Here is a 14,714-nt window from a genome sequence, read left to right on the forward strand (position 1 = left end):
GGGATCAGAATTGCTTTTTAAACTAATTTTACACCTCATATTATTCACCTCATATTATTTTATTATTTCAGTAATTTTGCTCTGTGTGTGTGTGTGTGTGTGTGTGTTAAGGTGGTAGCTATGGGCCTGTACTTTGGAAAAGGTGTGTACCTGCAGAGCAGCTGGAATATCTTAGACGGAGTGCTGGTGTTTGTGTCCATGGTGGACATCCTGGTCTCCATCGCCTCAGCAGGTGGTAATCGAATCTTAGGCATCCTACGTGTGCTTCGTCTGCTCCGCACATTGCGACCACTCAGGTAGGATTACGGTGTTTTCTCCTGTGTTTACTCCATTGATACTCTCTGGTGTACTTGTGCAGCATGTGTGTGACTGTGTGTGTGTGTCGCAGGGTGATAAGTCGGGCTCCTGGTCTGAAACTGGTGGTGGAGACTCTGATCACATCTCTCAGACCCATTGGGAACATTGTCCTCATCTGCTGTGCTTTTTTCATCGTGTTTGGAATTCTGGGAGTCCAGGTAAACATTTATACTGTATATTTCCTTGTTCCCCTGTTGGTTAAAGATAAGCCTCATTCTTTTACTTTTTTTTGCATTCAAATTATTTTCACCCGTTTTTTTGTGCGCAAACATCCAAGGCCTGTTGTCTCTTCTGCTGCAAGAAGACACTGATCATCATCGTTTAAAATTAACGAGGTACAACTCAGAAAATGCTTCAGGTAATAAAATAGGATGAGAAAAATTGGGAGGAAATGCAAATGAGCTGATTATGCGCCAGAATCCCTGGAAGTAATTAAAAATACAATGGTTCAACTACAGAGGGATTGTGCTGAAAAAGTGTTTTTAAAACTGGATTTCTATAATATTAATTGTATTAATCAGTTAATATTGTTGTTTAGTAATTCCAGGCAATTTGGCAATTTTGTTTTTATTAATTAAATTAAATTAAAAACAAACGTAGTTCTACAGGATATAGAAAGATCCATAAGATTATCATGTTATAAAACAATGATTCACCACCCTTCAGGACCCTCCATGGGGCCCAAAGATAAGAAGTAAAGTATTGATTAAAGTGTACAAAAATAATTTGATTTTATCACTAGCAATTGATTCTTGAGAAATACTGGATAGTTTCATCTCTTCAGGCCTTGGTATCCTTCAAAGATCCTTCAAAGCAAAGGATCGGTGAGGGCAAAATGCTCTTTTGTTGAACTGCTTGTAACTCACTTACGCATCGCTTCATTTTAAGGGGCAGCAAGCCAAAAAGGTTTTTAAATATTTATTTCAACGGTATTTTGCTACTAAAAGTCATTCACTGTAAAGGCCTTCAGTAAACTCTAAGGTATTTACTAGTTTCCACTTTTGGAAATATTCCTGCAAGTATTCTAATGAACGCTTGCACAGAAAATTATGCTTGATGAATTGGTGAAGCTAATCTTACCACACAGGCATATATTTCTCAAAAAAAACACTTCTGCTGAATCATTCTGTAATGAGAACACTCACATGCTGGAGTGTGTAATAGCTGTGAAGCAGACTGGACCAGATGGTCCTTGGATGTCTTAGCTGCAACATACAGTAGGCCTGCAGGCGCTCGCAGAGTAATCTACTGTACAGTAATACTTTTTACATGTTTACATTACCTTGAGGTCACAGTGTTGTTGTATGTGTTTATCTGTGTGCACACATCTGTCTATGAATACAGCTGTTTAAAGGGAAGTTCTTCCACTGTGACGGGCTGGATGTGAGCAAAATCACCAATAAAACACAGTGTCTGGGGGCAGGATACCGCTGGGTTCGACGAAAATACAACTTTGACAACCTGGGACAGGTTTGTCACACACGCACACACACACACACACACACACACACACACACCAATAGGGCTGACACCTACTCTTACAAACTGATTGACAGCGTGACACTGATTTATGTGTGTCTCACTCTTCCAGGCACTGATGTCACTGTTTGTGCTGTCATGTAAAGACGGCTGGGTCAGCATCATGTATGATGGCCTGGATGCTGTCGCAGTGGACAAGCAGGTGAAGAGACGCACGCACTCACACACACACACACACACACACACACACACACACACACACACACACACACACATACACACACACACACACAGAGAGGAAGAGAGGGTTTGTGGGAAGTAAAAAATAAATATCAGGGAGACATACAAACCATTCAGCCAGTATATATTGTATTTTACTGTGTTTTGGTCGTGTTTTTTGTTAGCCTCAGGCACCATCTGATGTTGTTTGTTTCAAGCGGAAACGGCGAAATATTTCAGGAGATAAGAGTGGTGTAAGGAAAGACAAAAGGCAGATGGATAAATAGATGTGAGTTGACAGTGCAGTGCTGACTCAGGATTTACATTGTCTTCTTATTTATGCTCTCTCCTCTTCTTCCTCTCCACCGCTTCTCAACTTCTTTTGTCACTATTTGGTCCTCCTCTCTTTGTCTTTTTGTCCCCATGTTACCTCTCGTCCTTCTCCTCCTCCTCCTCCTCCTCCTCCTCCTGTCTTTTTCGATTTTCTCTCTATGTGTCTCTCTGCAGCCAATAAGAAACAACAACCCCTGGATGCTGCTGTTTTTCATCTCTTTCCTCCTCATCGTCAGCTTCTTTGTGCTTAACATGTTTGTGGGCGTGGTGGTGGAAAACTTTCACAAGTGTCGCCAGCAGCAGGAGGAGGAGGAGGCGCGGATGAGGGAGGAGAAACGGCAGAAACGGCTGGAGAAGAGGAGGAGAAGTGAGATAACGGGAGGGGATGGGGAATGACAGACATGCAGTATATGGCCAGAAGTGTGTGGACACATGAACATTACACCCGTATGTGATGGTGATTCAAAAACCACTTGATATGCTTTTATAACAGCCCCCACTCTACTAGGAAGGCTTCTTACCACCTTACTCACGGCTTATGTGTGGTGCTTTTATCTGCTCTGCTGTGTTTCAGGGCTCTGAACTTTGAAATTCATAAATTTGCAAGAATATGACGTGTATTAATGCCTGCATAGACGATTAGCTTTGTCTAAACAGACACATCACGAACATTTTTCTTTTTTTTTTATGTCACTTCCTCTTCAATGTTTGTGAAGGAGGAGAAGTAATGTTGCGTTTTTTTTATAATTTATTATATAATACAGGCACAAAATGAAAATAAGACGGCAAGCTGTGTGTAATGTATTGCAGCCTTAAACACTTAATTTCTACATGCAAATTTGTAATCAACACAAACATTTAAGTCAAACTGCTCTAAACAATATTGAAAAGGCTTCTAAAGAACAGACCATTTTAAGACTCTCCACCTTTGAAATGATTCCAATGAACATTTGAAACGTGACGGAGCCGTGGCGCAACCAGAATATGATGCAGCTTCATCGAGTGCATATCCAGGATTAGTGAGGTCTGGTGTTGATGTTGGGCCATAAGGCCCGGCTCTCAGCTGGCGTTCCAGTTTATTCTATAGGTGTTTCACGGGGTCGAGATCTGGGCTCTTTGGAAAACCATTTCTTCATGGACCTTGCTTTATGTTGCAGGAAATCAAGCCTTCAAGAGTAGCTCTAGGCTTTGAAGCAAATTTTACATCGTGGCCAAACTACTAAACTAACAAATATCCTTTCTGGGTCTGTGATGTGATGCCATGGGGACCAAAAAAGACTTACAATGGGAGACACATTTTTTTTTAGGTATGAACACTTTATTTAAATCATTAGGCCCTAAAAGTTGTAAAATGCACTGATAAATGAAACCAGAGTTATTTCCTGAGAACAAGGCTAGACGGAGGGCTGGAGGGCACGGTTAAAGGAAACGCTACTGCTCTTGCTCTATGGGACACATGGATGCAAAAGATTGTTGGAAGATGCGGATCATTTTTTACCTGGAAGTCAAGCGTTTTTTGTTTCATGCATCACTGAGCAACTTTCATAGGGATGAGTGAGGCGCTGCCTTCATTGCTGTTCCATTGTCTTCATGCATCCAAGTTTGAAATAGGAAAGGAACTTCCTCAAAGTGTTGCCACAAATTTGGAATCACACTATTGTCTAAACGGTCATTATACGCTGCGGCATTATTCTTTTTCTAAAGTGGGATCCCTAACTTAAACTTCGGGACTAGGCCCCACCAAATGTACACGAAACATTGACGTCCACATACTTCTGGCCATTTATGGTAGCTGTAATATTACACACACAGACACACGATAAACCTCTTTTCTCCGCATACATACTGTACAAGTACATGCATACTTTATGCCCATATTATGCTCAGAGACACACTTCTACAGCACACACTTTCTCCCTCTTTCTCTACCTCATTTCTGTCTCACTCCGTCCTACTCTCTCTGCAGTGCAATCTCTAGTAGTGCTTTCCTCTTAGTCAGTTAACTGTCTGGCAGCAGACAGCGAGAGTTTTTGCCCAAAGACACCTTGAGGTGCCATGTGTGTGTGTGTGAGCGTGATGGATAGGACTGAATTCCTGAGGTGGCACTTTTAGTCCGAACACACATATGCTCACTCACACACACACACATATATGCACACTCACACACAAAGCAGTGCGCCACTTTGCATCCACTTCATCAGTGACTTCATACACCATATTATGCTTTTCTTTCAGAAGCATTTAATGACTGTGTGTGTGTGTGTGTGTGTGTGTGTGTGTGTGTGTGTGTGACACGCAGGGGCCCAGGAGAAGCCGTACTACGCTGACTACTCCCCACTGCGTCGATCCATCCACACCGTGTGCACCAGCCACTACCTGGACCTCTTCATCACCATCATCATCTTCACAAACCTCCTCACCATGAGCATGGAGCACTACAATCAGCCTCGGGTAACCATGGCAACACCTTCTACCACCTGCCCTAGAACCATAGTAATGAAGCGGTATGCGGTCGTACAGTACGGCTACAGTGTTTTTTAAAGTGTGTGTCTTGTGTCCTGCAGTACTTCGAGGAGATACTGAAGTACTGCAATTACGTCTTCACAGTGGTTTTTGTCATCGAGGCAATCCTCAAGCTCATCGCTTTTGGCCTGCGCCGCTTTTTCAAAGAAAGGTATTCAAGCTCTCACATCAATACAAAGACACTCACAAACACAGCTTCCTCCTTACAGAAACCGAAATTGTTTGTTTGTGTGTGTGTGTGTGTGTGTGTGTGTCAAGATGGAACCAGTTGGATCTCGCCATTGTGTTGTTGTCAATCATGGGAATCGCACTGGAAGAAATAGACCTGAATGCTTCCCTCCCCATCAACCCGACCATCATACGCATCATGAGAGTCCTCAGGATAACAAGAGGTATACACACACACACACACACACACACACACACACACACACACAGAGACAAACACACAGTGACACAAACACAAAAAAACAAAAGATGATGATATGTGGCTGATGAGAGATGACACATTACAATGTTTCAGTGTTGAAGCTGTTGAAGATGGCGACAGGAATGAGAGCTCTGTTGGACACAGTGATGCAAGCTCTGCCTCAGGTAAGAGGCGGCACTGCCGCTGTGAAATATACCGTGTCTCTTTAACTCTGAGCCTGGTTTCCAGATCTGAACAATTGCAGACAGCTTGTTTTATTCAGCGATTTATCAGGCCTGGCACTGACTGCCCCCGCTCCTGATTTACTGACATTCCCCCAACAGACTGTTCAGTGACACTAAATAACCACCAAACAAGCGTGACGACATCCTCATGTTTAGCCAAAGGCTAATGGTTGATGCTTAAATGTATCAGTGTGGCTGATAAATCACCAGTTCAATCATTACTTTATGGCACATAACTTCACAGCTGCTTTGGTGCGATTGTTTTGCTACTGAATGTCAGTGAGAAGATAAAATATGAATCAGAAAGTCCAGTCTGAAAGCTTATCATCACAGAGACACCACACAGCAATTTATTCTCCTTTTAGGCAGGACTGTAAAACTATTCATATTGTCGCAGCAGCAATATTTTTCTCCTCTTTATAGTTGCTTGTGAGGTAAAGAGTAAAATTAGCCACATATTCTACCAGGTATGGATAATTGCACTGAATCTGATTGGTGAAAGCAGAGCATTTCCACGTGACATTGCTCTGGGATGCAGCAAAAGTGATTTATGAGGCCTGATTCAATTTCTTTTTTTTTGCTCGAAGCCTCTACGATGTCACCTGTCTCATTCAGGATGCTGCTTTTTGTTTTGTTGACGCAGTGCTATTGTTGGTGTACAAGAGACTTCACAAGCAAGGACTAAACCGTCATCTGAGATACACACATAACTGTCTTTAGACACATTTAACGGCTTGATGGTAATGTCGTTTGGTCGGTCCACCTTTTTGGGCCAGACTGAAATATTGCAACTATTGGATGGATTGTTATGAATTTTGTACCGATATGCATCGTCCCAGGTGGATAAAGCCTATTGACTATAGTGAGCCCCTGACTTTTCCTCTAGCGCAAACATGAGGTTTAATATCTGTCCACAATTACTAGATAGATTGTCATGTATTTTGCTATTGAATTTGTCCAATATGTTGGTCCATGACCAAATACCTTCAAAACTTTTGTTTAGTGCTAACAAACTAATGTTAGCATGCTAGCACACCAAACTAAGATGGGGAACATGGTAAACATTACTGCTAAATATCTTTTCACAGCATATTGAAATTAGCATTTAACTCAAGCTGCTATTGTGACTCTTAGACTTGTTTGAATATGAAATGTGAGTAATTGGTGAGAATGATGGATAGGATGATGCGCTCTGGTGGAAGGCTTCAATAAGGACCTACCACAGCTCCTGGGCTCAGTGGACCCTCGGGGGACCCTATCAGAAATGAGAGGGTAGAGAGGAAAGGGGAGGGAAGGTGGGGCACAGTAGATGAGAACATTTATGCTGGGCAAGTAGACATTTCTAAACAGTTTATGTTCCTGCTCCTGAAATGCAGCTGAATTCTAACCACTTTAATTTTTCCTTTTAAATTTAAATGGGTAATTCCAAAGTCATAGCACACAGAGCTTGACAGTGCTTTTACTCCTAGATCCCATGTTCATCTACACATGTTTCCCAACAAACAAATCTCTAGTGCAGCAAAATACCCATGATCCTTTACTGCCTTCCCGCCCACAAATAATGCCAAATGTCTTTGAAGTGACAGATCATTGCAGGGGATTGAACCCAGGTCTTTGCAGTGGTGTCCAAGTGAACTTCATCAATAGGTTTAGCCGTCATCTAATCAGACGTCTCCACACCTCCCACCATTGGGGTAGGCCAGCCAAGTCCCTGTGAAATACTTTATTATTAGAATAAACAGGCGAGTTTGTGGTTCACGAGGACTGGATCCAGGGTATGAAAGTGCACTTCTGTTTCTCAAACAAAATTTTGAGGTATGATTCAACTCCAGGTATCATGACGGCTCCTAATGTGTTTTTAAGATGTAGAAAACATCATTGCCATACGGTTCAGCAGCCTCTGTCTATGGCCTCTCTCTATCTGTTTGCATGTTTGCGTCTCTCTCGGTGTATACTGTACATGTCCTTTTTTCTGTCTATCATACACTGTATATATCTGTGTGTGCGTGTAATATGTCTGTCTAGGTGGGGAATCTGGGTCTGCTCTTCATGTTGCTGTTCTTCATCTATGCAGCTCTGGGAGTTGAGCTCTTTGGAAAACTGGGTTAGTGTGTGCGTGCGTGTACATGCATGCATGCGTGTATGTGCAAGCATGTGAGTGTGTGCATGCATATATATATCGATGTGGATGCACAGATGTGCGCGAGAGAGTGTGTGCCTCAGCTGACTCTGTAGATTACGTAACATGCATAAATTTCGTTGTTACATACATTAATTATGTCAATTTAGAATCAGTGTTCTAATGAGCGCTCTAATCTACACAAAGTTCTCTTTCTTCTCTCCCATCGCCTTCCTCTCTCACACTTACTGCCTCTAAGACACTTTTCCTCTTTTCATCCTCTTTCAGAGTGTTCCGATGAGAACCCGTGTGAGGGTCTTAGTCGCCACGCTACCTTTGACAACTTCGGCATGGCTTTCCTCACACTCTTCAGGGTGTCTACCGGGGACAACTGGAATGGGATTATGAAGGTTATTTTTCTTCCTCTCGTCTGCTTTTTTTTTTTTTTAAAGAAGATGGATGGATGAGAAAGTCCATGTTTGTGTCTGTGCATATGTGTCTGTCTCAAAGCACCGGTTCTAAGATAGGGGTTATATTAAGCAGAGAGAAGATCACTGTTTTTATGACAGAATAAGAGCTGCTGACATTAGAGGTTTCGGAGAGTGTATTATTCTTCTGTGACAGGCTCAAGGTCTGTTCACACTCAGATCCACATCTCCCCCTGTCGGAGAAGAGAGGAAATACAACAAAGTGCATGAATATATCTGAATATCACCTTAAATCACTTTATCTATTTTCATTTTTCAACATTGCTTAATAGTCTCTATCCTCCTCTCTTACCCTCGGCGTCCAGGACACGTTGCGAGAGTGTCGCCCGCAGGAACGCCACTGCCTCACCTATCTGCCCCTGATCTCTCCCATTTACTTCGTCACCTTCGTCCTAACGGCTCAGTTCGTGCTGGTCAACGTGGTCGTAGCCGTTCTCATGAAGCACCTGGAGGAGAGCAACAAGGAGGCGCTGCTGGATGAGATGGAGGAGAGGAAGGAGCGGGAAGAGATGAGGGAGAGGGAGGAGGCCAGCCGTCGCCTCAGTACTGCGTCTGTGGGCGGAGACCTGGTGCCAAATATGGGCGCACCTGCTCAGGTAACGGACAGAGTTTGTGTTTCTTATTTCTGTGTGTGTGGAGGGGTAGGAAGGGGACAATAACGTTGACAGCGGTGATGGTTTTGTGTGGCAGGTGCAGGTTGAGGATGAGGATTGTTCCCATGGCAACCTGCTGAGCATAGGACGCATGCTGTCTCTCCCCAGCGACAGCTACGTCCAGCCACTCAGATGCTCCCCTTATCCTCCCATTTGCCATGAGGCGTACTCCGGCTACAGCTACTCAGGTAATTTGGTTGTTTATAGCCAATTAAATTAAGGAACATTTCACTCACTCTGCTACAGCCACTAACTGATTGCAGTAAAGGTTATTGTTTGCATAAATAGCAGAGAAGGCTGTTGAGATGTGATGCAGTGCAACAAGAGGCACTATTATTACAGACCTTAGAGAGAGAGATGGTTATTTTAATATTAGTGACAAAGTGGTCTAACCAGAAAAACACTGAGGTTTATTTATGTGCACATTATAAATGAACTGTACCGAGATTGTATAAAACAGTGCTCACAGTCACAAAAGTATAATGTATGTAGTTTGTGACAAAAAACAAAACACATTTAGAAAATATTCATGAAATGGCAAAATATTCCCTAAAACAGCAGGGCTACTTTCTCGAACAGGAGTGTAATTGATGCGGCCTATTTTCAACTGTAGATTAATACATTTTGGGTGCTCTAGTAGTGAGCATTTACAGCAGCAGGACGGTGTGTGTGTGGGATTGACTCAAAATAAACTGCAGTGTTTATGTTCCTAGTAATGAAGCAACACGTCACTCGGGTGGCTCATTGATGCATTTTTAATAGGTCTTGGACATCTATCAAGCTCTATGGCACAGAATAATAAATTATATCAGGCTTTGGATAAACAGACTGAACTTGTTAATAGGATCAGTTGATTTTTGTTTTTGGCCTTGTTTTGGGATTTGTTGACTGTAGGAAAAATATAGAATATCGCCAGTAGAGTGAATCTAGAGTGAATCTGTGCATTAGTTTGAAAATGAGTCATTAAATGATCTGGTTACTTTCCGTCTTGTATGATTGTTGGACATACAGTATAGTATTTAAGTATATATTAGGAAAACATCATCATTTGTAAGAAGGGGTTTTACTGGCACTTAAATAATATCTTTAACAACAAAATTCATCTGAATTCACATTTTCAATAAGACTCCCCTCTTTAGAAATACTGTATTCTGTTTTTATGCTGCCGTCCTTCTGGCCAATCCATTCTCTTGAACGTGATATCTCAGCAACGCCTGAAAGGAATTACTTCAGACCTGGCAAAAACGTCCTCCTGGACTCTAGGAAGAACTGATTTGATTTTGGTGGTCAAAGGTTAAGGTCACTGTGAACTCACGTATGTCCCCCATTCTTTTGATATCTCAGGAACGCCTTGAGCAAATTTATTTAAGTTTGGCACAAACGTCTACTTGGATTCAAGGCTGAACTGATTATATTCTGGTGATCGAAGGTCACTGTGACCTAAAAGTCTGTCCCACTCTGAACGTCGATATCCCAGGAACACTTTCTGCAAATTTCTTCAAATTTGGCACAAAGGTATGGAAGCCTGTTTCTGCCATCAAAAAAATAAATAAAAATAAAAGATAGAAAGTTGAAATTATGAGATTAAAAAGTCGAAAGGATGAGATATAAATTAATTTTATAAATTAATTTTATAAATTATGAAATAAGAAGCGCTTCAGATACAATGTCCTCACAGGTTCCCTCATCCTTCATAAAAAGTAATATTCCAAAGTGCTCCCTACTAAACGTCGAAATGCTCCATGATAAACACGCAGTGTGTTCACAAGTTGTTCTTATAATTTCAACTTTATATCTCGTAATTTCGTTGTTGTTTTTTGTCATTTTTATTTTTTTTATGGTGGAAATGGGCTTCCATACAAATGTCAATTTGCACTCAAGGTATAACTGATTTGAATTATGTGGTCAAAGGTCACTGTGGCCACACAACACATGTTTTTCATATTTTTATTTCAATTTATTTTCAAATTTCTGATTATGACAATTTCACACAAATGTCTAATAGGATAAAATGGTGACATTTTCAAAACGCAAAAAAACATGACTTTTTGGCAGAGACAAGTTTTCTTGTCACCAATGTATCCATGTGATCTTCGCCACATTGTTTTCTGCAGGCTCCATGACATCTCTGGGCTCCAGTGGAGGCGGCTCACTGCTGCAGGTTCCGGGGGCTCTGCCGGCCATCAGCCATGCTTCACTGGGGACTGGACGCAGCTCGAGGCCAAAGATCTTCCTCAGCACGTCTCAGAGCATTGACAGACACCCCTCACACAGACTCAGTCCAGCTGACAGTATCGAGGGCAGCAGGTTTAGTCCGGCCGACAGAATAAACAGACACAGACTCAGTTCAGCTCACAGTATAGATGGATGCAGGTTCAGCCCGGCCCATCGAATAAACAGACACAGACTCAGCTCTACTCGCAGTATGGACGGATACAGGCTCAATCCAGACCACAACACAGACAGACCTAAACTCATGTCCAGCCACAGTATAGACAGAAATTCCTCGCTTAGACTGAGTCCCACCCACAGTGCCAGCAGACATCCTTCTCAGTGGCTCAGTCCTGAAGACAGTTTAGACAGAAACAAGCTGAGTCCCTCGTACGTTCCAGATAGTTCAATCCTGAGGAGACCAGCATCCTTCCACACTGCAAGCAGACAGTTACGGAGACAGGTGTGTTATTGTCACCGCTTCTTCTTCTCTTTTCTTCTCTTCACACAGTGTTTTTGCTAATTTTAGCTTTACATTTTCAACCATTTCCTGACAATTTTAGATTTTTTCCTTTATATTTTACTCGCCCAAGACATGACGAGGTTTGTGTCTTCTATGTGTGTTTTGTGTGCACGTGTTGTGTCTGCAGGAGGCCGTGCGCTGTGACTCTCTGGATCAGAGTGGTTCAGCTGACGATCTGGCAGAGTCTCACCCCACTGTGGCCGCTGTGTCTTCCACACCACCACGCCAGCGATCGTCCAGTGTACACACACTGAAATATACACACCCCCAGAGGGTCATCTCATGCAGGAGCCACAGCCGGAGCCACAGTGAAACCACTGGGCAAGAAGACGTACCCGAGCAGGCCATCTGCGTTTCGCAGCCAGAAACAGGTGTCGAGACGAGGCCCGTCAGCCTGCAGAGGCTGTCCAGTCTGAAGGTCCCCAGCGGTGAATCCGTCTTATCGGACCCAGGCCCCCAGTTGGACGACGCAGACGAGGAAGTCAGTCGTATTACCAGTTCTGTTGAGGCACACTCACACACACAGCTCCCTCCCAGCTCCTCACACAAAAGCAGACACCTTACCCCGAGCCCCGTGGAGCACAGGAGCCGCCTCAGTCAATCAGTGTCTCCGGTGTCGGGCAGGAACAGGAAGCAGAGGATGAGCCCGCCGCCAGGAGAGGAGCCGGTCACTATGGCTACGCAGCTGATGGACAGCAGTGTCGAGTTGAGAAGGCGGACTCTGTCATTTGATGCCACAACCATCTCTCCACCAGAGGAGAGTTCTGTGGACGACTAAAAGAACACAATGTCGGTGGATTGGTTATTCTGTTAAAGTGGAGGAATCTCATGTGCTGCTGAAGCACACAAGAGGGGCGGGAGCTGTAATCCAAAACAGGAAGGATACCTGTTTTGGGACCTGCCCCTCACCTCGTCCCGTCCAATCACAAGATGTTCACCGGGTGTTCGAGAAGAAATCTTTCGGACTGTGTGTGTGTGTGTGTGTATGAGTGTGTATGTGTTCAAAGACTCTTACCCGTTGTGCTATTTGCACACAAGATGCACACAAGAAGACGTTTCCTTTACTTCTATCATAGTCCTAGCTTTAGTTCAGACATAGTAGTCACTCCCCTGCTATATTTACTCAAACATTAACCTTCCGCTTGCTTGCTGTCTTCCCTCTGCCCTCACTCTCGTCCTTTTCCTTGCACCTCAAGCCTAGGTCAGAGGACAAGACAAATTTGCAGCACAGGTTAAGTTACTGACTGATCTACTCATGTACACATAGACATCGTGACAAAGAGATAACACAGCAACTAACGTTTATTTTAGTTATTGAGTAATTTGCATATTATTTTCTTGATAAATCAATTAATTTCTTGGTCTATAAAACATTAGAAAGATTTTCAATTCTCTATGATGTTAGAAAAGGAAAAGCCTAAAATCTCCACATATGAGAGTCTTGAACCATCAAACCATGATGATTGATTAATTGTCAAAACAACTGCTGTCTCTGTTCTGAGTCGGAACAGTTTTTCCAGTTTGAAAGACATCCAGTCTTATAATAACTTTTTTATTTGCCAGAACTGTTTACTTTTCAAAGATTCCTTATTATCATGCTCTGTGGTGCAGAAATTACAGTTTGTTTACAAATGAAATAGATTTTTAAGTGACAAATTCACAAAAGTTAAAGCTGATAAAGACTTTTATATATAAATGCTTAATTTGTAAATGCACGCTTATGTAGATTGATGCAGGCACATTTTGTTCGAGAAAAAAACCAAATTGTACAGCAGCACGTTAAAAGTGGAGCAAAAGGAGAATGTTATGTCTAACAGAGTGAAAGTTTTTGTTTTTACATATCACAAATTTTTTCCTACCTCTTAACCTACAGTAAACTGCCACTGGAAGTTGCTTGATCATTCTCAGATTGCAGTATTTCCCTGGTCAAATCAAACATGGACATCTTTTTGATGTTTGAAAAACCTTCCCCAGCCTGAATCCAACCATCCCTGACAGTTGGTCAAATCAATTTGCGCTTAGAGCCTCTAAGTTAAAATGGTGTAGTGTGACCTCGGCTTTAGTAGTTTCTACCTCTCTTTATTCCTGATCCCTCCCAATCGAATGTTCAGTCAGCTTGGTTTCTCACCCATTCAATTTTCCTTTTCTCTGTCTTGGTATTCTCAGGGTAGAGGTAGTTCAGACGCAGGTGAGTATGAAGCATGTGTTCACAGGTCTGCAGAGTGAGATTGCCCCCTGCTGTCTGAAGCCAGAGCTGGCCCTTCTCACCTGACGCTGGAAGAGATTTGTTGTTCGGGTGCGAGGTCGAAAATTCAGTCGGAAGCAGATGTACAGAAGGGCTTATTCAGGTGATATAGCGGTGTGTAAAACTTTGTAGAAAAAGCAAAGATTATATTTTATTAACACAGCAGCAATGATATGAGAACTACAAAGGTGAATTTCTACATTTTGAATGTCAATTTATCTGCTGGTGATGATGAGGGTGATTGATGATGATGTCAGTGTAAGAGGATGTTGATTATGATAACGATGATAATGATGATGCTGGGTGATGCAGTTGTTCATGATATTGTAAAATGTTCCTGCAGAAAGAAAGCAGGGAATGATATACAGTAAGCTCACCTGCAGTAACATGATTGGACAGTGCTGGAATAAAACCACTTCCTGTCTGACTTTCATTAGACTCCATAACCTTTCTTCTAAAACTGTCCTGACCCTCTTTACAAAGATATTTTAAAAAAACTAAAAACTATTGGGTGTTGAAGGTCCGCAAGGTTTTAAAATGTATTAAAAGGTAATAAATCAATTTAGCGACAATGTATGCACAGTAATGTTAACACCATTTTCTGAGGTATTACACTTTTGTAGCTTGTTTTCAATAAGTATATTTATCCAAAGAGGTCTTATGCTAAAGTTTGCATGAATTTAATCATTAGGCATGTGTGTAGTTTCTGCATATTTTATTCTGAAAAGGACAACCCTTAGCTTGCTCTCAAGAAGTGCTTGCAGGCTACACGACACACACACACACACACACACACACACACACACTGTACTACAAGACGCACCCATTTCACTACACGACACAACTCGCCCCCGGAGATAACGTCCAGGATTATCGTACTTACTTTAAGCATAACCATGAACCCGTTTCC

At 42.4% G+C, this 14,714-nt stretch overlaps 1 protein-coding gene across 1 annotated transcript in view; it reads left to right on the forward strand.

The window, feature by feature from the left end:
- The window catches only part of LOC137884832 (voltage-dependent T-type calcium channel subunit alpha-1H-like), a 34,584-nt gene extending 20,347 nt beyond the window's left edge, over positions 1-14,237 (forward strand). The window contains exons 19-33 of the mRNA XM_068726867.1: positions 112-296; positions 389-515; positions 1,702-1,827; positions 1,949-2,038; positions 2,563-2,755; positions 4,688-4,839; positions 4,953-5,062; positions 5,170-5,303; positions 5,435-5,505; positions 7,591-7,669; positions 7,973-8,094; positions 8,478-8,768; positions 8,863-9,013; positions 10,940-11,499; positions 11,687-14,237. Coding sequence (XP_068582968.1) covers positions 112-296; positions 389-515; positions 1,702-1,827; positions 1,949-2,038; positions 2,563-2,755; positions 4,688-4,839; positions 4,953-5,062; positions 5,170-5,303; positions 5,435-5,505; positions 7,591-7,669; positions 7,973-8,094; positions 8,478-8,768; positions 8,863-9,013; positions 10,940-11,499; positions 11,687-12,337 — 3,042 coding nt within the window. The 3' untranslated portion in view covers positions 12,338-14,237. The remainder of the gene's footprint in view (positions 1-111; positions 297-388; positions 516-1,701; positions 1,828-1,948; positions 2,039-2,562; positions 2,756-4,687; positions 4,840-4,952; positions 5,063-5,169; positions 5,304-5,434; positions 5,506-7,590; positions 7,670-7,972; positions 8,095-8,477; positions 8,769-8,862; positions 9,014-10,939; positions 11,500-11,686) is intronic.
- The last annotated feature ends 477 nt before the right edge of the window (positions 14,238-14,714 follow it).

Source organism: Cebidichthys violaceus, unplaced genomic scaffold (assembly GCF_023349555.1).
Source record: "Cebidichthys violaceus isolate CVI_PGR_0920_01 unplaced genomic scaffold, fCebVio1.0.p SCAF_4, whole genome shotgun sequence".
In the NCBI taxonomy this organism is placed as follows: Eukaryota; Metazoa; Chordata; class Actinopteri; order Perciformes; family Stichaeidae; genus Cebidichthys; species Cebidichthys violaceus.